The 24,179-nt window shown below is 37.1% G+C and overlaps 1 protein-coding gene across 3 annotated transcripts in view; it reads right to left on the bottom strand.

The window, feature by feature from the left end:
* PARG (poly(ADP-ribose) glycohydrolase) overlaps window positions 1-24,179 on the bottom strand; it is a 76,849-nt gene that overhangs the window by 48,093 nt on the left and 4,577 nt on the right. For 2 of the 3 annotated variants that reach the window (XM_068950641.1, XM_068950643.1), the window contains 5 exons: window positions 21,801-22,799; window positions 19,125-19,311; window positions 17,751-17,873; window positions 16,428-16,511; window positions 13,978-14,052 (listed from right to left, as the gene is read on the bottom strand). In XM_068950641.1, the coding sequence (XP_068806742.1) occupies window positions 13,978-14,052; window positions 16,428-16,511; window positions 17,751-17,873; window positions 19,125-19,311; window positions 21,801-22,799 (1,468 nt within the window). The remainder of the gene's footprint in view (window positions 1-13,977; window positions 14,053-16,427; window positions 16,512-17,750; window positions 17,874-19,124; window positions 19,312-21,800; window positions 22,800-24,179) is intronic. The other variant, XM_009685638.2, reaches the window with a different exon arrangement.

Below are 24,179 nucleotides of genomic sequence, written 5' to 3' on the forward strand. Positions count from 1 at the left end.
GAATCCTAAAAGCAGACTTTCTGAAGAGGTTATTGGGAACAGCTGGAAGACGACAAAACCCCCCACCTAAACAAATTCTTATCAGGTGACTTTAAAAACTAATATACTACCCTACCTGACAGAAAAAATAACTTTGATTTATGTCATACTTCCTACAAAGTTATCAGACAATCATTACTGCATATTCATTTTCTTCTGGACAGGGAGCAGATGATGTCTACTTAAATGCATTGTGCCACAACTACTGGTGTATCAGGTACCTAAACAGAGACATCAGGGTACAGCCCACTAACTTGTATACATGTATGTCACCGTATCTGTAAAACAGACTAATAGCCAATTGTCATTATGCAAAATATTATACATATAAACAAACTTAAAGTGTAGAATCAAAGGACAGAAGCAGGGGGGGGGAGGGGGGAGAAGAATATTTAATTCCTATTTAGGTTAATGAATTACCCAAACTGCAGGAAAGAATAAGTTGTCTCATCTCCCTCCTTTAGTTTCCTCATACAACTAATTCAGAAAGAAACACACTTAGCTGTCAAATCTATCCCATTTCTTGAGCACTTGTCTGATTAGAAACCAGAAGAAGGACAAAGTAATCTTTGGAAGGAGGAGGAAGGAAGAAAGAAAGAAAGAAAAATCACAACACTGAATTATATGGAGAAGAATCTTATTTGAGAAGAAGAATGCTTCTGACATTTATCAAAACCATAAACTGACACTTCAAAAGGAAAAAAGGAAGACAGCTTACAAGGCAGAGGTTAATTCATTTTTATTTAATTTTTTTTTTTTTTGGAAGGCGCATTCACATCTTGTGCCAATGCAACCCTGGAATGATCTCTCGGGTCTATTATCCTTAACAATTGCAGCTTTATTCTTAAAGCTTTTCAACATTCTAAATTAAAAAAAAAAAGTAATTTTTAAGTTATGAAGTGTGTATTTATTTTTGCCTCTCCTTTTAATGTTTTTAAAAGCATAGTTCAGACTTCCACAGTGCTGGAAAGCTAACCTCAATCACCTTTGTTACCAATGGAGGAATCCTTTGTCCTGATTTCCAGCAGGCTCTTAATAGACTCTACCTGTACATCCATTGAAAAGAAATTCTAATGTGAACAGAAGCATCACAGCCATTTCCCAAGCAATGGCAGAGTCATGCAAAGAAAAGCCAAATACTGTTTTCTAAATACTTATGACTTACTATAGGGAAGTATAGAGTTCTGGAAAGGATAATGGCCTTGTTTCTACAGCTGGGTGTAACTAGAGAAACACCACACTACTCTATCTTCAGTACTTCACAGTACTTCATCTGACTGACCAAAATAAGGGTGGGAAAAAGTCAGTTTCCAGGTTCATTTCAAAGTTTCTATCTCTCTAAACACAGTTCTTGAAAATAATGGTATTTATTACTCCTACAATTTGCAAAACATCTATTAAGAACTGCAGTGCAGAAGCATTCAAAAGTCATCAGATATTTAACTACAATTTTCAGACCATTTGTGAAATTGATAACCTGGACTAAAAGCTTCATGAGACAACTCAGCTGCTGCACTTAGACAGTTGAGTTTTCTAAGCATTACGAAAAGGAAGTCAAACAGAGGGAGAAAGAGAAGAATCAACTAAAGATAACAGTACACAAATTATGGACTTCAACAAATCTATAGACTGTGTTCTGGTTGACTGTCAGTATTAAAGACTGAACTTAAGTGATATCTTGAGAAAAATCTCCAGTAAATATGATTATACTGGCTAGATGAGAGCCACTCGTTAGAGCTACAGGCACCTGTTTCCAGGGTGCACACTCAGCATCACCTTTGCATGCTCACTTTAAAGAATGCCCAGCTACTAACAGCAAACTGCAAGGAAGTATAAGTAATAGAAACAAATTTAGCTTCTCAGATGAAAGAGCAGGAGCAAAACGTGGAATAAAGTTATTCATTTATGCCTTCACAGTCCTCAGAACAATGGCAGTGCCTCTTTACCGCCTCCCTGCTTCCATGTACACTTTTTCAGGGAATATTTCTCTCGAAAGGTTTTGCCATCTCCGAATTTTTATTACATCTTCCCCAGAAGTTCAAAATCTAAAGGCACAAAAGAGCTAATGAAAGTTGCCACACCCAGAAGTTCAAGACTATCATAAGGTAGCTTTCAATGGAAATTTTTTTTTAAAATGAACTTTCAAACTTACTATTTATTTAAAAAAAGTAGAAATATTCTCAATGTAGTGGGAAAACCATGGAAGAGATTCTAAGGATGTATCTTTACATTATCTCAAAACATGACAAATCCACAAACACCTTAGACAATATAATTACAACTCTACATCTTGTATACGTAGCTAGCCTATCCCACCCCCAGTAATTCTGGATCGATTCAATAGTCGTTGTAAAGGTGCTTACAAAACCTCTTTTTCATATATTCAACTGTTTTGCTGGGGGCAGGGAAAGTATAGAAAATTAACAATAAGCCTGTAATTCAGTACTCATTGCTATTTCACCTTTACAATGGTTAGCTTCAAATCTTTTGCATGCCTACAAGATGCTTAAGTACTTCCTCCCTCTACCCTCCATACCAAAGAAGCTGATGGTTTTGTTCAATAGGGGGACAAATTCTTTTCTGCTCGTGTGAAAAGGAAACCCTCTACTGCACATTCAAAAGATCTTTTCCGCTTAGATTTTAAAAAGGTAATCTGATGTAATGACAATTGTTTGGAAACATCTGGACTAAAATGAAATCCAGCAAAGAGCAAAGGATAGGCTATTTTCAAGCCTAGGGGCATTTCATTTCTTGCTTAAAAGCCTACATTTGTAGCACTGACATCTCTCTACAACGCTTATTCCTGTTGGTACTGTCCGGACGATTATAAAAACGATGATCAAAAAACCAGTCATCAGAAAATTTTGGTATTTTAAGTTTTTTTTGATTCCAGCTTCTTTGACTAGAGCAATCTCTTTTTCAAGCAGTTCATTCAAACAACAAAACATACACAAAAGACTCAAGCAGTCCCTAAGACCTACGAACTAGGTCTTATGGAGACAAGAGAGGTGTAAAGTCTTATTAGAACACAAATATTTTCTCTCAAGATATGCATGCACTTGAGGCCAAAGGGTGTCCTTAAATGGTCTAGTCTTTCTCAAGAAAAGAATGAAAATCCAGAGTTCAACCCTAATCAAACTAGATTATACTACAGTCAAATTATCTTCGGATACGTTGCACTTAGTCTTTTTTAGATGGGAAGTAGGGAAGCAATAGTAAAAAAAAAAATGGAAGTATAATCTTTGCTTTTACTAGGCGATTTCCAAAGTTTCTTATTAAGTTTTGCAGTACTCTTAAAGCTTTGTGTGGTTCTGTGGCTATTTGAAATTTTGCAATAGAAGAGTATTTCCCCCTTCTCCTTGATTTCATTCACTTCTTAATTAAAAATATTTCTTAATTTCATCTCACCCCCCTCCCTTTAGGGCCTTTCTCCTAGTGGCCTTGATATTAATTTGAATATTGCTGATAGAATTCTCAAGTCTTAGATGGGGCCACATAATAATAATAATAGTTTCATACAGCTCTACTGCAAAGGACAGTTTAAAAAAAAAAAAAAAAAGGGGGGCAAGCAGCTGTGAGGCAACTCACAGCCTGGTTTATCTCTGAGGAGCTCCAATTTTAATGACAAAGCAGACATTCCATATCATAAAGTCACTGACAATCCCCAATGCAAGTCCTGCTCAATGCAAGTCCTGCTCATTTTTCTTCCTTGAATACTGCGCAACTAAAATTGAATTTAAAAGCAGGATCACCACTGAAGAAAGTTACCCATTGCTTATACAATGCCCTTTTCAGATTTAAACACTGTTTCTGAAAGAGCAGAGCACATGCAAGCAATAAGAGGAAGAGTTCATGAAACAGCATCAGCAAGAGAGAACTATGCTTAAGCTCTAAAGAGACTTAAAAGCAATGCAATAAAAATGAAGTATGTCCAAAACTGTCAGTCCTAATCAGAGTGTTGCTATCTGCCTAATCAGGCAGCAGATAGTGTTAAATGATAAGGTCCTCCTCTTCCCTTTAAGTAAAGTTGCTGTTCTTGGAGATTAGTTTAAGGCATAAGCCTTGCACGATCCCATGGGAGTTTTTATTTTGTGTACTAAGGAAGCAGCAAAAGAAGCTGTAAAAGGGCCAATCTGAAAGAAAGAAAAACTGCTAAAACACAGCACTGCTGACCGATGTAACAAATTCCCAGCCCATCATCATTCACCTAAACAAAGGTCATCTATATTACTTTGCTGTGGGGCCAAGACAGCTCCACCCACAGTAGTACCCTCACTTTTCCTTTTCTCCTTGTTGTTTCCTCTTTCCTATTTGGCTTCTAATTAAGTTCAGATAGGAAATAGATGCAAGGATGACTTTTAAGTGACAAGAGTTCTGCAAGTTAGATGAAGAATATACTAGCACTAATAATTTTCATCTAGTAAGTACTAACTTGAACAAATCCTAAGCCTACTTGCCAATATTAACAGATGGAAAAACAAATCAACAGATCTGTGGAAACTCCGTGGAAGACAACAAAACTGTCAGATGTCTGCAGCAAATGAACTATCCTGACCCACTGAGCACTTCCTGTACGTTACTGATCTATGCTATGAACCTTTTAAAAGACAAAAAAATGTAAAACGAGCTCCCACATTTACTTCACAGTACAAACAGGAATTTTACTTTCATGCATTAGCTGGCATCTCAAGAGAATTTTTTGTAAATAGAGTGAGGGCTCCCTCTTGTGACAACACTCTGGAAAGATTTAGAGCTAAAAAGCATGCATTTGTCAGAATACGCCGTTTTGAAAAAAAAAACACTTTTTACAGAAATACTGCAGTTTTTAGGAAGTTACTTGCAAAAGCAGATCCTTATAGATAAGAGTCCATTAAAGGATGATAAGAGACCTATGGGAGTTCTTTGACAAAGCACTTCAGAACAGAGGTTTGCATATAGCTTTCATACATTTTCAATCAGCATCCCACATCTCAGCACTGAATTTTCTTCCTTGCCAGAACACACAAAATTAAAAGTCCGAGATTCCACAAACTCCATCTCCAGGGAAGCAGATCACTTTTTCATGCCAATTCAGAGAAAAAAAGTCTTCCAAAACCTTAAAAGGCTGCCACTAAAACTGACCTAAAACAACGTAATTTTTGAGCATTTATAAACAATTAAATACGAAATCTTGTGAATTTCTACAGGGCTGCCTTAGTCTATAACATGAAATAAAGGTTTTTAAAGCCATGAGAGTGGTGTCAAAAACTTGTTTTCCCTATATTCACAGAAGGGAGCAGTTGCCCTCCTCCCCAGTTAAAAGAAGTGATTTTGTAGAGTTATTACAACAATGCAGTGTGCTAAGCAACGCGAATCCTTTAGACTTTTGGCGACATTAAAAAATAAGAATTGAAATGGCATTTAACTTTAATTAACCCTTGAGTTAGAATAGTTTAAAGAGGATAAACTTTGCGCCTAAAATTTTATAGCTAGCCAATAACAGCTACCCTCATTAACTAGAGTAATGAAACACAAATATACAGCACTTTTGTCCATAAGAAATTTGGTTTAGAGTAACTTGTACTGTTCCCATAGGCACATATTTTGCCAATGAAAGATCTCCCGGTACTACGCTAATCTGACAGGGCGCAGACAGCCTCTACCAACAGAGCAGCCCTGCTGCTCCACCCTTCACTTCTTCAGTTAAGAACTTCAGTATTTGGCTTCAGTTAGTTGGTTCTAAAGTTTTCACACTGAAAAAGAGTTCCACCCGCAATGTTCCTCTGTGCTACATAAATTAGCACACACATATTTACAAAGTTATCCTCTTAATATAGGCAGGGAAAAAACCAAAACTGAAGTTACTAGGTATCTATGGTCAAAGGCTCTGGTCATCTACAATTTCCAGATTTTGGTTCAGGACTTTAATTTTAGCGTCTCACCTGTAAGACCAGTGGGAAGCTAACTCCATGCTAATTAAGGAGCTTTTTTAGTAGCACATATGAAATATCTGTTTGTTTCGTCTCTACTGTACCTCAATACTGCAAGAAGGTAAGAGACGGTTGGTGGGGGGGGGAGGGCAGTATTTGCACCATCTAACATCTAGTCTGTGCAGTTTATGTTGTCTCCAGAGAACGGCTGGGAAAATTTAACTCCAAGTTTCTCTTTGCTCTTTTTAAGTAAACCAGGATTCCAAATGAGGAAATCATGTTACACACTTAACACACAAGCATCTGAATATCTTCCCGGACCCGTCATGAACAATATGATACAGCAAAATGAAGAAAGAAATATTATAAGCACACTAAAGCATACCATTAAAGGAAGGGGAAGGGGAAGGGGAGGGGAGGGGAGGAGACCCCCCCCCCCACCCCGGACACCTCCCAGACAATGAATAGGCAGCCAAAGTTGGCTTTGGAATAACCATCAGCAGCACGAATCAAGACTAGACTGCACACCATCCAGCCAAGTAGTCAAAGGAAAATGAAACTGATCCTGCCATGATGCAAGGAAAAGCGCTAGTAAGCTTGTAAGAATAGCTATCAGCCTGTTCATGTGAACAGGAAACTGTCACATTTAATAGCAAAGTTGCAAAAAGTTAGCTTCCCCCTAGCCAGCATTTATTCCAGTTGAATATTATGTGCTCAGTGACAGAGTATCCTGATAAAAGCACTGAGACAGAAATAAGTCCTATAGCTGAAAAGCAGAAATTAGGCACATCTCTCCTCTACAGGTTCACCATCCTCTTTAGTTGCTCTGTACAGATACTGAATACCGTATGCATTCTCATAGACTGGCACAGAAGAGAGCAAGGAAGAACAGACTGTAGAACAGGGGGTTAAGATTATACTTTGAAGAACTGGGGCTCAGAGTCCCATGCTGTTAACATAGGAATGCAGAAGCAATTTGACACCATTTCTAGTTTCCACAAAGAGACTTCTACAGACCTAGAATACTGTGTATCCCCCTGCTCACGCTCGCTTTGAGGGGAATTACCACATGGGCACACGCAGGCTAAAAGACAGCGACATCCTGAGAAGAGGCACTGCCTTCACACTCTTCCCTGAGAAACGCCTGCCTTACAAGGTCATAGTCCAAGGCAATAAAGCTCAAGAATTCCAAAGGGCCGCTCACGTGACATATTGCTTCCCAGAGCCCATCATATATTGTATTTACTAGCGTAAGATAAACTCTGTAGTCTCAAATAAAATGACTGATCTGACTTAACCCAACATATATTGACAGTAAATTCTGTGCTTCATCACATCTAGACTATATCTTCTAATAGTTCCAATTAGCATTCAGTTCAAAATAGTTGTCTTTAATTAGATTCAGCCATAACATAAGTACAAGCTTTAGCAAATAAAATCCCCCAAAAAATCTCACAAGGTTTCTTGTGTGCTGCAAAGAATTCAGAAAGAGTGAGAATTTCCATTTTAAACCCAGGACTCGAAGCAAGAGGAGACAAAAGATGTCAAATAAAATCTGACAAACATGTGCACCAGTGACTAATGTCTACCAACTAAGTCAAAATGTCTAGTTTTCCATTTATGCTCTGAGTCTGTGCTTGTAAATACACCAAAAGCTTTGGGGGAAAAGGTTGCGGAGGCAAAGGCAAACAACTCCGTAAACATATATCTAATCAAATCCTTTTAAATTGTTTAACGCTGTACTGGCGTAACAGTAAGGTAACGTGTATTTAAGTTTCTCATACCTCTCAGAAGTTTGACATCACATAATTAAAATGTAATTTTAAAAAGTGAGATTTGCTTTTAAGCTTAAACTCTGTTATTCAATTAAAGAAGCCGAATCTGACTCGAAACATACTATTTATGAGAAGCAACATTTATCAGAGCTCAAAGCCACCAACAAGAACAAGGAAATAGGTGCTCTTCTTGGTTCACCTGGAAAAAATACATACTAAATCCCAGCCAGGATGACACGTAAGTAGCAGCATGCACATCTTTCCTGTGCAATAGAATATTTTTTCCCCTACATCCTTTGTCACTTCTTAGTATTCTTGTTTCCACCCTAGAGTCTCTCATAAGATGTGCCGAGACCAAAAACTTTGCCTACATTGGCTTTATAATCCTTTTTCTTTTGACAAATACACATCAAGAAATAATGTCTCAAAATCCTCCTCACATGCCATGTAAAATTATCACTTTTACTAAAAAGCTGAAAATTCACTATTTTTGTAAATTTGTTTTTCGTAAATTTTGTTTTTGTTTACTCTCCTTCCCTGGAGATATTCAAAACCCGTCTGGATGTGATCCTGGGAAATATGCTCCAGGTGACCCTGCTTGAGCAGGGAGGTTGGACTAGATGATCTCCAGAGGTCCCTTCCAATCTCAACCTGTCTGTGATTCTGTAATTCTGTTTTGTATGTATTTTTGTACGTTTTGTGGATTTCTTTTGTATGTATTTTTGAATGTTTTGTAAATTTGTTTTGTATGTATTTTTGATCGATAGGAAATAATTTGATCATCAAAATTCTGCAATATTCACATAACAGCAGCTGCAGCAAGTCCCATGTATACAGCATACAGCATTAGTCCATTGTAATTAAAGAGACAAATCTATATAACTTCCAGTGTTAAGATCTCAGCCTTCTAGGCTTACACATGCAATTAGAACTCCACTTTTTATAAACATTTTGACTAATTTTCAATATTACCTCTAATACTGCCATAATTTTTACTTCATTTTTACTTTGCATTCCATTTTTATATATACACACACCTCTACACACACACACACGCACACACTTTTGTTACAAAATATGAGAACAAATTACTTTAGACAAATGCTATCACTCCTTGTGGAGAAGCCAGACTGTGGAAGCAATGGTAGAGCAGGCATTACACTTTTTTCCTTCTCTTCACAGATCAGATACATCATCCATACAGGAGTTTCGTTTCTTCTCATCAAAACATCCATTTATTCCAAAATGTAGTCTCCCAAAAACTCCAAGGTACTGAAAGGTATCATACTGCAAATTGTTTTAAGTTTCAAAGCTATACTTAAAAAAGAAACAACTGTTTCCTAGAAATTCAAACCTCCATATCAATTCAGAGATCTTCAAAGAAAGAAAGAGCTCATGAACCTGACATCCTTCTTTGAAAAAAACCAAAAACCCATACATACATATGTATATATATATGTAAGTATGTATTAAAAAAACCCCAAAACACAAAAAAACAAAGACACACACACCCCACCACCACACACTGCCAGGTTAAAAATTTTCCAGCAAAGCAAGTTTTACTTTCAATTATAATAGAAAGGTGATAAAAAGTAAAATCAAAACTTTCCTTAGAGGTAAGCTTCTCAAAACACCTTGAATGTATAAGCATATGATCCTCCTTCTGCAACATACTGCAGATTTGTCACATTCTTGTGAAAAATCACTACAGTGTATTGATTCACTGAGAATATGAATTATTTGGCAAATGTTTTAGATTTCAATTTACTGGAATGCTACATAAGAGAATGCATATTAGTTCCTGGTACTATCAGCAGCTGGCAGAGAGGGAGAACAGTATTAGTGCTTAAAGATGCAAAAATAGTAGATACCTGGCACTTGAGGTCAGCACTGTTTTCAGCTCCCTAAATCAGATATAAAAGGCTACAGTGTACTTAAATACATTCACCTTTATTTTTAAGGCTAGTAATGTAATTTAACCCATTGCCATATATTGCTTTATGTGGATTAGTATTTCCAGTTCCAAATCTTTACTGTTAATGACAGAAAAACATCAGTCATTTCATAATACATAGGGGGTTTTTTTGTCTTTGTTTTTAACAGAACTGAACGGCTTCAGTCAAGAGGTGGAAATTTGTTTTGAATTACCACACCTTCCACAGAGGACATAAGCGTGACACGCTGGCTTGATGCTTTTTACACTCTGGCTAGGAGAATCTAAGATAAACCTGTGTTTAAAGCACAAACAGATGTACCCTTCAGCTGTACTTCATGTCTTGACTATCAACTAAAAAAGCAGACTGCTACAAGGTAAGAGGAGGCTTTTAAATGGCTAAAGCGTCCACAAAGAAATAATTTTAAAAGATAACCAATTTGTATCTACTCCTTTAAGTATGGCAGACTTACAGCTTCCTTAAGCTAGTTCCTGATTATAACTCTGTGCTTAGCATTTTAAAGAAATGTAGCTTCTTATGGGTTTTATTATACTGTCTCAAAGACTCCACAAGAATCAGCGCCTGCGCAACAACTGCACAATCAGATATACAACTGTGAAGAGTTTGTAATCTAAATTAAGTCAAATTACACATTTATAATGAACAGGGAAAACAAATAGAAATATGTTACATATAATTAGAACGCATTATTACATATAGATGACTCAAAAGCAGTCAAGCCAAATAGTTTATTTTTGTGCCAGGATGTCTTCTCAGCAAGAACTAATACAAAAGAGGACCATGGTTTTACTGGTCACCACAACACTGCAGCTCTTCCAACGCGGCAAGTTTTTCAAATAACAGTTCTGCCTCAAAACATTACTATTAAATACAAATGAAGCTTTAGCCTAGTGATGCTCAGGTAATTCAGGGCATCAATTTATCAGCTTTATAGGACAGACTTGAACTGGCCTGCAAAATTTGTCTCCCCTGAAAAAATTCATTATATTACATCTTGTTCTACACAAACCTCGTCCTGAGTACAGAACAGGATTTTAAGCAGAGAAACAAACATCCTCTTCTGAGGTAGAGGTCTACAATAGTGCTACCTTTGGAATCTTTCCATTAGGGTGCTGCCCACAGTCAGAAAACATACCCGGGAGGGCACAGGGAAATTAGGGTTAGAAAAAGACAGTGATTTTCAGTTTTATGCCAAGTGCTGGGGATAACACTGGAACCCAGGAACTGCTACGTTTATGTGGGGAGTGGTTTTTGTTTTCTTAAACATGCATTTGTCCATCCGCTTCAGTGCACTATTAGTTAAGCTCTTGCTGCCATCCAAGAACCGCAGCTGTTATGTTCAGCCCTTATAAATCAGGTGATGCCACACTGACCAAGTGATATAGCCCACACAAAAATCACTAGGCTTTTTTGATAATTATATCAACAAGACAAACAAATCTTACCATTTAAAGAATTTCAGCAAGAAAGAAGAGTCAATCACAACAGATTCAACCACCATTTTACTAATTACTTCACTTTACAAATTTAATACCACAGCTTCAAAATTAAGTGCTTGTATCCAGCACAGGATTACAAAAAATGCAAATGAATCATCTGCATACCACTGGTTTTTATAAGGAAGAGTCTTTTCAGATCTTGCCCTCATGTCACCCAGTTGTTGGTACAAAACACGTATCTGACAGTAGCAGAACCATAAAAAGAAGTGACCTATACCGACGCAACAGAAGTCCCAGGTCACATAGCACATGACATTTGCTTTCTTTTAGTTAGGAAAATAAACTTAAGAGAAGTCCTAGAAATTGGTAATTATTATTACAAGAAAATTGATCTGAATTTTATAAGCAGGATTTTAAAGAATGACTATTTTGAGTGCATACATTGAAAGGAAACTACCTAAAACAAGAAACACGAAGCAAGAGAAACCCAGTGATACGAAAGCATTTAGGAACAGAGGAGGTGAGCTGTGTCCACAATCATAAAATATAACACCAAATTATGCTTCATAATTTAACAAACATAGACCTATTAAAGTAATATCCAAATACAACGACCTCCAATGAATCATTAAAACAGACATCATTAGATGTGCAGACCCAGTTTCTTCCTAAAACAGACCACAGAATTCTTGGTTAAAAGTGACTAGGAAGTCAATAGTACCCAAGAACAGAAAGAGAAATTTGAGGCTCACAGAATCTCTTTAACTTTTTTTTTTTTTTAATTTATTGCTATTTCTGAAATAAATCCCTCTATTGAGCTTCTCCTCCCTTAGGCCTGATTATTCAAGCCAATTTTCCTATCACGCAACCCCCTCAACTTTTGCTGAGCAAAAGTCACCTGAAACGCTTCCCCTGCTCCTCTTAAAAACAAAAAACAAACAAGAAAAAAAAGCATATGCCAGTGGTAAACGCATTATCATTAGCTCTCAAATACAGTAACTTCAGAAGCCACACTTTGCTATAGCTAGTATATTTAGGTCACTTCCACAGAGGATTCAGAGGATCTGAACTTTTCACTCAATAGACACTTGCTTAAGCAGATTGCAAATGCATTGTGCGAAGCCTGTGAAAGCAGATGCCTTGCTAATTTACAAAACTGAAAGTTCACATATCCCTTAATAATAAAATAGATTTAAGCATCGAAGATGTTCACTCTCCACATGTTTTTTTCACTGAGCTCTATATGTTCAATAAATTAAGTCAGAGTAGGGTTCTGTTCCTGTAGTCTACAAGTTCCCGCAGTCTTCACTTTCTGTTTTTTTTAAATATAGTTCTGCACATTTCGCCTTAGTCTAAGAAACCAAGCTGGAACAGCTTTCCTCCTTTCATTGCAGAATCTCACAAGGCAATGATCCTTCCTACACGACAGAAACTGCCTTTTGACCTTCAGAGAAAGACTGATGTCTAACGTATAGATTTTTTTCCTATTGTTCCTCTCCTCTTGAGAGGGAGGATAGTACTTATTCCCCACAGCTGATGATCTCTGAATCTAATCATCCATAGCTTCTGAACTCCCAAAGGTGTGATACGAATGCATCATAGCAAGTCCAGATGTGTTTGCAGCAACAGGGTGCCACCCAAATGCACTCCTGAGTAAGGCTTACACTTCAAAACAGTTTTATAATTTAAATATGTATTTTTTGATAATATAAGAGGGATCACTTTAAGGCCAGTTAAACAGACCTAGTTTCAGGTAGTACAAGAGTCAACAGTAGCCACATTTAGGTTGTGGCTAAATGTCCACAACCTCTATCGTTAGTCTCAAGAAGAGAGAGATCGCAGATGAAAGGAGGGATCACTAAATTGACAAGGCAGACCAATGCAGTAGCTCTTATAGCTGGCAAATGTGAAGCCACAAGAATGTTTATAGCTACCTTCTTCCAGTAATGCCAGTATTCTGTTGTATATAAAACAAAACCCCTTCTGTAAAATACTAGTCTTTAAAAGCAAGTGAAAGAGGCAACAGAAAGAACAATCCTCTCATCACATGAATCAACCCTGACATCTATTTTAAACATACTTCAAATCAAATTTAGTTCCAACTGTACCTTAATACAACTTAGCAAACCTCCCAACATAAAGCACGCTTGTTTTTAAAAACATTTCTGAGTTTTGGGGGGATATATATATTTTTTTTTATATAATATATATTATATATCATTCTCTACAACACTTTGTGTCATATCACTTGTAATCTCCCATGCTGTGTTACTTGGTATAGTTTGTGATCATCAAACATGAGTACATTAAAAACAGTCCAATTTTCATTTGTCATCTGCTATTCTCCCCCACCGCAATCCTCTTCCAGTAAGGAAATATGAAAATATAATAACCATCCCAATTTTTCAAGGGCTCCAGGATTTAAATTTACCACCTTAGCATACAGCAAAATGTTACTGCTAGACCAGCAAAGCACAGTCTATACAAATATCACTACAATATAGCATTAAAGTTTGTTTGTTTTTTAAAAGAGTAACATTTTCTAAAACAAAAGAAACCTGGTTTCCACAAAACAGAACAAAGGGGTTTCTCACCTTATCTTCTTACCTTCAGTAACCTTGGTGTTACTGAAGTACCCAAGTTAGCTGCATAAGATTTCAAATGAATCTAGTTCCTAAAGCATAATAACCATTTCAACTGAAGTTATCAGCCAAATAATTATTCATATAGGTTTTTACTGCAATAGGCAGACCCTCACCCTTGCAAGAGGAAATGAAGCCAAAAGCAATTCAACATATATGAACAAAGTACAGTCCTTCAGATTTTACCCTTTTTCCTATTTTAAATCAACTTGGTTTACCTTATCACAAAAGTCAGTAAGAGCTGTGAAGTCCCATTTCTTGGCATAAGCAACATTGTATCTTAGTATAGCCTCCTAAGGAAGAAACACAGCAAAATGAAGCTTTGAGACACAGAAGAAAAATGATTTATGAAATTTCCTTTTTGAAGGAATAGCACCATCTAGTGGCTAAAACCTGTCACAGAGCCTACCAAAACCCATGCAACTGTAATAATACGGCACAGCCCCACACTAATAAATCCCGTATTTTAAGCTCAGTAGTGAAAAGGCTATGGTCTACATTTTTTTTCCTCCTAGTGCAAAACAAGACAAGGCTTCCTTGGATCTACCTACAACACACAGCATTAATATCCCCCCACACACCCCCAATGTCTTTAAAAAATGGAGAGAGAAGGAGGAGAAAAAGAAAAAGAAAACAAAACAAAACACAGCAAGCATCCCTCCGCAATGTGGCACAAGTTTTACCAGTTTAAGAACCTAAAGAACTGGAAAAAACAAAATTAACTTGGCCCTTCTACAACAAGAACCAGCTTAAAGAATTCTCAAAAAAAATATAATACCAAATAAAATAATATTATCAAAGGAAGTTTGATTAGTTGCTGGGGGGAGGAGGGAAAAGGAGAGGGAAGAACCACTAATAGTTCCTCTAAAGTGTCTGTAGCTTCCCCATCCTCCTCCTTCCTTGCCTTTCAGGTATAATCTAAATTGCATTATTCTTCGTAAAACCGTTAAGATCAATTTTAAGCTGCTCCAAATCACAGTTCATTAATTCCTGGTAGAAAAGTCAAGAGTTGTGAAGAATTATCAGCGTTATCAACAGATTATTAGCCTCAAAATTTAACAATTTTTTTTTCTAGCAGCTTGAATTTCAATTCAATTTCAAATTTAGTGACATACACTGGTGTGAACTGCTCTTGTGTCAGATTCACTCAGGTGAGGCTAACCTTATTTTCACCTATCTCCCTGCAATTCTTTTCGTAGAAAAAGTCTAGATGCTACTTTTACCACAATCTAGCCGTTACTGCTGGACAAACGGAGTTTTGCATAGACTTATAAAATACAGCTTATTTTAATAATACCAAAGAAATTCAGTGGCAACGCTTAAGATAGTCTGAACTTTGGCTTTTTTGCCTAAACACCACTGTGTGCAAACACTGCATATACTGTACTTCCAACTAGTCTAAGCAGCCTGGTAACGAGACAATGCATCAAGCAGGCCATGGAAACTAAAATACAGTTCTCTCACCTATTACAGCAATATTAGTCTCTTTTCACTGAATAAAAGTGATACTTCTTGGTAGCTTGTCAGAGATGGATTGTAAGAATCAAGTATTAGTATCTGATACTGACATCAGCGTCAAGATTTCAGCAAGAAATATGTTAACAGTTCACCTGACTGAGAAAGATTTAGAATTCCTTTAATGTGAGTTTGCAAATACTCGTCCAATAACCACCTCTGTTTCAGGTTTCCAGCGGAAACCTCTAAGATATTCTAAAAGCCCCACTACTCGCCAGCGCGGAGCAGGTTAGCATGCTGACATTGCCATCTGCATAGCCAGCAGGAACATTAAAACTATATCTCTCCTGATGTAAAAAGTGACCAGCAGAAGGAAATCTAACATGCAGACCTGGAACTGAGGGCAGCTTCAGAACAGTCCCGTTTTTGTGACCTTCTGGCCACTTAGAAAAAACAGTTAGTTGATGGTTTGATAAAAGTTTTGTAAACTCCACAACAGAAGAAAGTAGTTTCTCTATGCAACTGACTACTGAATGATTTCCAATTAAAATCATTTTATGATTGCATTATTTATTTTACTACTACTGTGTGTGAACTTTGAGCAGTTATTTTTCAAACCTAAGAAATAAACCGCTCTGTCTGCCTATGAAGCTACTCCAAATTAGACTAATCAGAAAATGGGAAAGTAAGTAAAAGGAGGACAATAGATTTCCCCTCCCTTCCAAAAAAACCTCACCCACCACATGAAAAGTACTATCTTTAATCCTTCTAATTCTTTTAACTAACTAGAGTATCCTAAGTTAGGAGAAAACAGATTCCATACTCAAGCTCCACAAGTCTCCCTTTTTAAATTTAGTTTTAAAAATATAGCTTAAAAAAATTAAATACAAGACCAAATAAGGCTGTTCAGCAGCTATTGTATTTATAGTGGCAGAACAGCAGAGTTCTTTACAAATGTAAGCCCCTTTAAATTGCACTATCGGAGATGCTCGCCATAACCAGAAGAGATTACTGGGAGAAAACCAGAATGTTCCCCACCTCCCTTGTCCAATGAATCTGTAGAATTCATTAGGGGATTTCTTGAATAGCACAGATTTTAAATGATTAAACGAATAGGACTGAGCTAAACTCATTGACAGCATCACATGAAAAGCCTGAAAGTATTTCTAATCTATATATGTATATAGACTTGATTTCAATCTGATAAACTTACCTTCAAATCATGTGAGCAGGTAAATTTGTTAAGTAAGGCAGTTTGGATTAGCTCCCATCGACTTCCAGCAGTTCTATCCCCATTCTTCAAAACAAAAGCCCCGAAAAAGTCAGATGAAAACATTCAAGAACGGAAAGGCATATTTAGTGCTAACTGTCTTCCAGTCACAAAATTTTAGAAGAGTAATTTTATTTGTGAGGTTACTTAAAAATAAGTGATGCACTTGGAGCAACTATAAAGCACTTTCTGCAACTTTTAGGTCGCTGCATTTTACTTTCTTAGAGTTCCTTTTTAATTGAAGTACTCGCAAAAGTTATAGATTTTTTTTTCACGTAAGCAACACTATTCCTCACGCTGAACGAAGAAAGTGGATTTTGCACATAAAACATGACCACAGTTCATAAAATCCACAATTTGGAATATAAATTGAACTAACTTTATAAAAATGTAATATTAAGAAAATTAAGGTTACAGACTATAAAAGTAGATTGTTATGGCTCACTCTTCCACCAACCCAATTTAAAACATTCTGTAATATTTTTGCCTCAACAGGAAGTCTTAATGCCTGTTCCAAGCAATTACATGACATTTACGAGACTACTACCAGGCAGGTACAACTCATCTTGCTCAATTGGCAAAGATCTTATCAACCTTTTATCGTTGAAAGAACAATTAAATTCATTTTATACTGCATCTCTAAAGCTGATAAATGAAAAAGCTAGAGGGTAGTTCCTAGAGGTTATAAGAATCTCCATTGCAGCTTCAAGCATCAACAGCAATACAGTCTTCACCACAGGACATGTGTTCACTTTAATCACTGCCCTTTAAGGTGTTTCAGCAGGTATGCTTAAATAAATCTCAAGTCATTTCAAGAAACACCTGATCAACAAATCATGCAAGGGCAACTCTTGAATCTTTCCGCCATCATTTCAGCAGAACTGCAGAGGGAGATATATTTCAATCAATGAGTAACACCTGACAAAATATTATAGCCAGAATTTGGTTACAATTTAATTCATATTTGTGGTCATCCCAAATTGCTTTACCAATAAAACCTTCCTCTGTCCTCTACAATCACGCAAATGGCTAGATAAAATAATTACTAGGAAGAAAAAAAAAACAAACTTCCCCTCTATCCGAAGCATCATTTCTCAGAATTCAGCTTTTCAGACCAGATATGTACACCTCCTAGATCTTCCAGTCCCAAACACACAATTTACCAACTGAGCATAAGTGAAAACAGAAAAACTGAAAACTCTATTATATAGGCAAACAGATAAACACACCCATTTTATTGCACAACTGTAAGTATTTTTATCTTACCTCATCCTCTATGGGGTACAAATTTTGTTCTGAGCAGGGCATTTTAACATGTTTGTTGTCCCACAAATCTTTGTAGTGAGTTGGAAAAGGTTTAGGTACCTCTCCTTCCCTCAAAAGGTCTACCTACAACCCAGCAGAAGGGAGAAAAAAGTTCAAGCTTCACTTTGAAAATTCTATATGAAACAAAGAAACAGAAAGCAAAAGCATAATTAAATGAAAAGCTCTCATCTACAGTCACCCCGGAACAGCAAAAAACCTATGCAATGGATTTTTCATCTCTTTAAATCCAGAGTAACATATGCCACAACTTAAACCAAAAATGAATACTCATTGAGGTTACTGATAGGAATTCCATGCGTTAAGACAGGAGGTAAGAACTACAGAACTGTACAGATACCCTCAAGTCTTAAACCTGGTGAAAAGAATATCTTAACATTTGACCTCTTAATGTGCACCAAAATAAAGGCAATATGTGCAAGTATTTTAATGTCTAATTATCAGCTAAAGATATCCTCATTCATAAAGTTAAGTAGCCACTTAACTGAAATATTTTCATCAAAATATTGTTTGACACATAACCATAGCCTAGCACATAAATAACATCTCTTAAGCTAATAATGAGCAGGATAAGTCATTATAGATTATAGCAACAGTTTAAATTTACGCCACAGAGTATAAGGAAATAGAAAAATAAATAACGCAACGTTCTTAAAGACCTAATCTGTTACATGGCTTTCTGGCAGCACTGATTTCCTTCATATTTGCATTTCTTTCAACTTACTGTGCTTTGCTTTTGTTTGGGATTTGTCCAGGACCCTGCAAGTTTCTGGGCACACATTTTATTTCAACAATTATTTGACTACATATTACTCCAAAGGAATAGAGACATATATGTGAGATTTGATCTAAAATTCACTGCTAAAATTGCTACCAAATCCTTTTCATTCGTAGTCTTTTTCATATCTTGAACCCATTTTGTATCTTGAATCCAAGAGAGAGACATATTAAAAATAGAGCATGTTTAAGTACAAATTTTACTTGCAGACATATTTAAAGTCCCATAGCTTACAAATCAGATCAGGAAGCACATATATACCTGCGCAAAGGAAAAATACTTCTCCCTAGCAGGCCAGAGGCAGTAAAACCATAATTACATTTCTTCTGGATCTTAATATCCTAATTCTGCGCACCAGAAGACAAGTGAACTTTCAGGAAAATCAGATGCCCCACTCCGATAGCAAGGAGTGGCAAAGAAAGATTTCTGCAACCTGCTAATGCTGTAAACTAACGCACGGCAAGACTGTATTAATTTATTACTGAATATCAGCTCAGTAAGAAATTTTTGCTTTCAGGGAATACACTGAATAATCATACTCTGACGGTTACTGTGTGATTAGCTGAGGGTCGTAGATGAGGAAGACGGGCCCCACACAAAGGCATTCTTCTCATCTCTTCAATCGGTGTGCCAAACCATTTCTTATTGGTTGGAAGAGGAGGTGGCATATATTTAGGAATCTTCCTTCCTGGCCTCTGGGGCTTGAACTCACACTTTTCTTTCCTGCTGTTAAAATATAAACATAATTAAACATTTCATTTCTACTGAAAAACTTGGTAGGTAAATACATGGAATTTCCACTTCAGGGTTCAGTGAAAATCCACAGCAAATGCATACAAACAGCCTAACAAACAAGTCTGTCTGGTACAGAGAGGAGAGACTTTTGTTACACACGGGCACAGAAAAAGCAGATCTCCTCCTCCGCCTCTTAAATTTGTAAATCCTGTAACCAAAAGAAGGCTTACAATGGAAATCAACCTTGGATTGAAGTAGAAGGTTTAGCAATAGAATTATGCAGTAATGACATCAAGAATCTGTGAAAGCTATTGAAAATTTTACACTGTCAAAGAGAATATGTCAAATTTTCATGAAAACATTTTCAGAGCTAAGTATATAATCCACACAATGCTTTTTTTTTTTTTTAAATATCCTTTTTTGTTCCTCGTGTTTGCTCTCATATTAGAAAATATAAGTACTGGGATGGCCTCTTAACCTTCGCTATGTTTCTAGATAAGACTGCTTTTATGTTACAGTATGATGTTTGGATGCAACTTTTTCAAACGTGCGCTAAGCTCGGCATTCTCATAAGCTGACACCGGAGACACAAACGTTTCTTGGAAATTAATACGAAGAGATACGACAGTCCGCTCCAAACTTTACTCCTCCCTCCCTCACCTCAAAAAAGCAAAAGTAAGCCCAAATAAGCACATATGCTGGCACTCAGCGTGTCACAATGACAATGCTAGCTGCACTGCTGTCCATTCTCAGCATTTCATGTAGCGTCACCCTTATCCCTTTTCGAGGGGAACTTATTAACTCTTCTTTCCGCTGGACTGTAACCACACAATTCGACTGGACCAGCCAAGAGCCCCTACATAGCAATTATGACTGTTTCTACAGATTTGACTGGGACTTAGCTGTGTGTTTGATGGCACAAATTCACTGTTTCTCATTCAAAAGAGAAAGTTCTCAGGAAAAAAAAAAAGGAAAACAAGATAAAAGCCCTCTTAAGCTCCCCCGAGCAAACTTACTCCACCCTGGATGAAGATGGTGTCCAACCTGTTTATTGCATCTGTGCATATGCCAATATCTTCCGGTGCAGATAATGCCCAAAACCTGGCTGATCACATGCAAAGAGTGCAGCTGCATTAGCGAGACACTTTACTGATGACTGAAATCAGTTTAATACAGCACTGTTTCTTTCCCCCCCACGTCAAGATCTCAACCGCTCTTATCTGCTGCAGACCTGGTCTAACTAAAACTCAGAGGAGAGCTTTAAGATTTTCTAATTGCTCTCTTAAGCACTATAGACAATCCCACTATTTTGCCTGGTATTGAAATTTATAACCTTCACATCATCTTGGTTAAGGCCAAAACATTTCTCTGCAGCCTCATACTTCATCCTACTAATTCTGTGAAGCACCACTAATATTCCACTTATGCACACAGCAAAACTTTGCATCAGTTCCCCTGCAACCATTTTAACACACTGTTCTCTAGCATTGACAATTGCAAGCCTGCCTCAACCTCTGCTGTTCTTTTACAACAGCAATTAACTTATTGGAAAGAATATTCACTTAATCCATCATTTTAAACTTTGTGACTCTCTTTTCCATACTTCTAGCAAACGCTTCATTGCTACTTTTTTTTCCCCCCCTTCAAGAACTACTGTTTTTTCTGCTTTCCAAGTCCATTCTCAGACTACTCATCTCAGATTTTTCAAATACAAGCCTCCCCCGCTTTGTCACCCTCTTGTTATTTCCTTCACCAGCATGGTTTGTGCTCTTTCTTGCATCTGGAAGAAGCTCCCAGTAAATGTGAAAAACTACCTTCCTGTTTTACTTTTAAGACTTGACAGGAGACACTAGTCTGAGATAGTTGCTTATTACACCAACTAACCTAGTTCTCTCCCTCCGCCACTCTGCCCCACCTGTTTACTCTTGTGCAGTTTACTCACTTTCTCAGCTTCCCACTGAAATGTAAGCTCTTCGGGCCAGAGATTATCCTTTTGTCCTCATACAACATCTAGCATCTAGTCCTGGTTCAGGCTTAGCGCTTCTGTTTCTATGATGTAGTGTCTAATCGCTATTCCTCCCAAATTATGAATAAACGCCAAAAAAAAAAAAACCTCACCCACACCTCTACAACTTCTTTCAAAAGGGAAATATTTCACACTATGTCAAAGGGTCAACATCATTGTTGTTTCAACAAAATTGACTCAGCACTTTTGACAACATAGAGAAAACAAAATAAAAAACAAGAAAACAATTCGTTTCTCAAATTTTCTGAAGGAAGTAATGAATGCTGAATCTACACGTTGCAAAGCACTCCTGTACCACCATTTGTTTTCAAGCATTAAAAAATCAAAGTTGCCTTCACTTCTTAGCATACATTTTGCAAAACTCCTTGTATAATCCAGCATCCAAAGTGCTATCACTGAAAAGTAAAATATTCAAGTGAGAAAAATACAGACGGAGAGACAAACAGATCATTACCTCTTCTCCTCAATTTTAGGTATCCTCATGAAATGAGAGGTGATTTTGGAGTCTTTCTTCCCACCCTGTTTTGCACCTTTCCATTCTGATGACGGAGCAGGACAGATCCCAGGTGACTTTGTATGCAGACCATCCTCTTTGATGGAATTATCTGTTCCCTCAAAGCTTTCATAATCCTTGGCAGAAAACCGTGACTTTCTTGACTCCGGTTCAGCATCTCCACATTGAATTCTGGAAAACTTGTTTATGGACTTTGACACATTAATCTCCTCTCGCTCATCAAGAAAGGGACTTGTTTCTTCATCAGCCTCTGATCCATGACAGCTATTTTTAGAATTATCTACATCCATTGGTGACTCTGGTTCACTTTCTTTCTCAAAAGCAGGAGAATCCCCTGAACTACTCCGACATTTGCCCAGTTTCCCAGGATCTCCAAGATCAGATGCATAGGCATCACAACCAGCATCTGAAAGCGGGCTTTCTGGAACTATATCGCCTTCCTCTTGTTCACTCGTTAAACGGACCACATCGACAGAATTGCAACTCTTCAGCTTCTGTGAATTGCGTGAAGCCACTTGTCCATCAGTCTCAGTGTCTTTTGAAGAAAGTTTTGTATTTCCCATTTTTGAAGACCGGCCTGACGATAATTTCCTTTGAGTCCAATGGTCACTGTTTTCTTCACAGCCTCTTTGAGCCTGTCTGCCAGTTTTCTGCATCTGATCAATGTTGGCATTTCTAAACAGGTCTCCGGACTGTGTCCCCTTCACGGGCTCTGTGTCCAAGACTGGATCTTTACATACGCCTTCAGCCTCCCAGTTAAATAGGCTGCCTGTCGGAGGCAAGTTTGCGTGCTTTACGCCAACTTCCACAGGTATTTCTGGATAATTTTGCTGACAAATATCCTCTAGCTTTTTCACATCATGCTCACAGAAGTTGTCTTTTTTAATTGAAGTCATCTTGGCATCTGCTTCAGTATTGTTATTAATTTTGCTTTGTAAGCTGTGGAAGAGAAGTAAGAGAACTTACTGCCTTATCTCCAAATGAAATCTCTGTGTGTATTTTTTCAACAGAGAACGATTATAAACATACAATAGAAACCCCATTAGTCCTGCTAAGCGAGCACTACCAGAACCAACAAGTTTTACTGAAATGGGGAATATATGTCAGTAATAACATATTTCCATTTCAACGCTTCAAAGGATGATGAATCAGTTGCTCACCTTAGTAATCTAGTCCAGTGATTCACTAACCTTATGTTCAAATCTAAAATCTTTCTGTCTAAACTTTCCAAAACTGTATTAAGCCACGCATCTGTCAGCTTAAAACTCATTTTTTTTCCATTTGGAGAAAATACCTAAATAAAGCTGGAAATCATGGTAAGTCCTCCTTAACCACCTTTTTAATCAGTTAAGGACAGTAAGAGTAAGGAACTTGACTGTTTTGTAGCTATTCCTTCAGAGCTACAAATTTACCTTTTACAAGAGCAGGACACAGAGTAATCCAACAGTCTCAAAAATGTCACCCTACTTCCTTACTCTTGTAAACAGCCTATGACTCTTCAAAAAAACACCATACATAGGTACAACACAGAGTATATTAGAACTGATAATAAAAATTAAATTTTAAATTAAATTAAAAATTATTAAAAAGTAACTTAATTTGTTCTATACTAAGTATTACACAAAGAAGGAGAAGGAACATGGTCTTAACAATTAAACAGGAGAATGAATTGAGTTTTATACAACCAGCTTCAACTTTTCAAGAGACAAGGGAAAGTCCTATCATGTTTGTGCACTCATTTTTGGACAAGTTTATCGATGAGGGAAAATACTTAGATGCTATACGAAACTTAATAAAGATTCTATGCCTACTTTTGGTGAGCATATCGCTGGAAAAAAAATCTTCTACTGAATGTGTTATTACAGTATTGTATATAATTAATGCAAACCAAGCGTGTTAAGCTGTTTGTCTGGTCACCACCCAGTCTGTTATCTGCAATAAGTAGAAAAATTTCTGATCATCATGCAATCCTAAATTCAGCAACTATTAAGATTCCTGAAAGCATTCTCTCCATGAGTGAGAACAGCTTCCCTCCTAAAAGGGCACTCTGGATAAAAGAAAGCAGTCACACTCCTTAGCACTACAGAACAAAGACAGAAGGAGAAAAAAAAAAAAAAGGAAAGGGCTTGGACCAACAGATGATAACTTGGAACTTCTGAAAACAGAAGGATTGTAGAGGCTTTTATGTTACAACTTGCATCCCTCTTCTATGCATCTGTTCCTGCACTGAAAGCTTCACTGAACAAAATGAAAAAGTCATGCTACTGCTGCCATCTCTGCAAGACACTGCTTAAACGTATTGAAAAGACGTCAAAGGTA

Source organism: Struthio camelus, chromosome 7 (assembly GCF_040807025.1).
Source record: "Struthio camelus isolate bStrCam1 chromosome 7, bStrCam1.hap1, whole genome shotgun sequence".
NCBI lineage: Eukaryota > Metazoa > Chordata > Aves > Struthioniformes > Struthionidae > Struthio > Struthio camelus.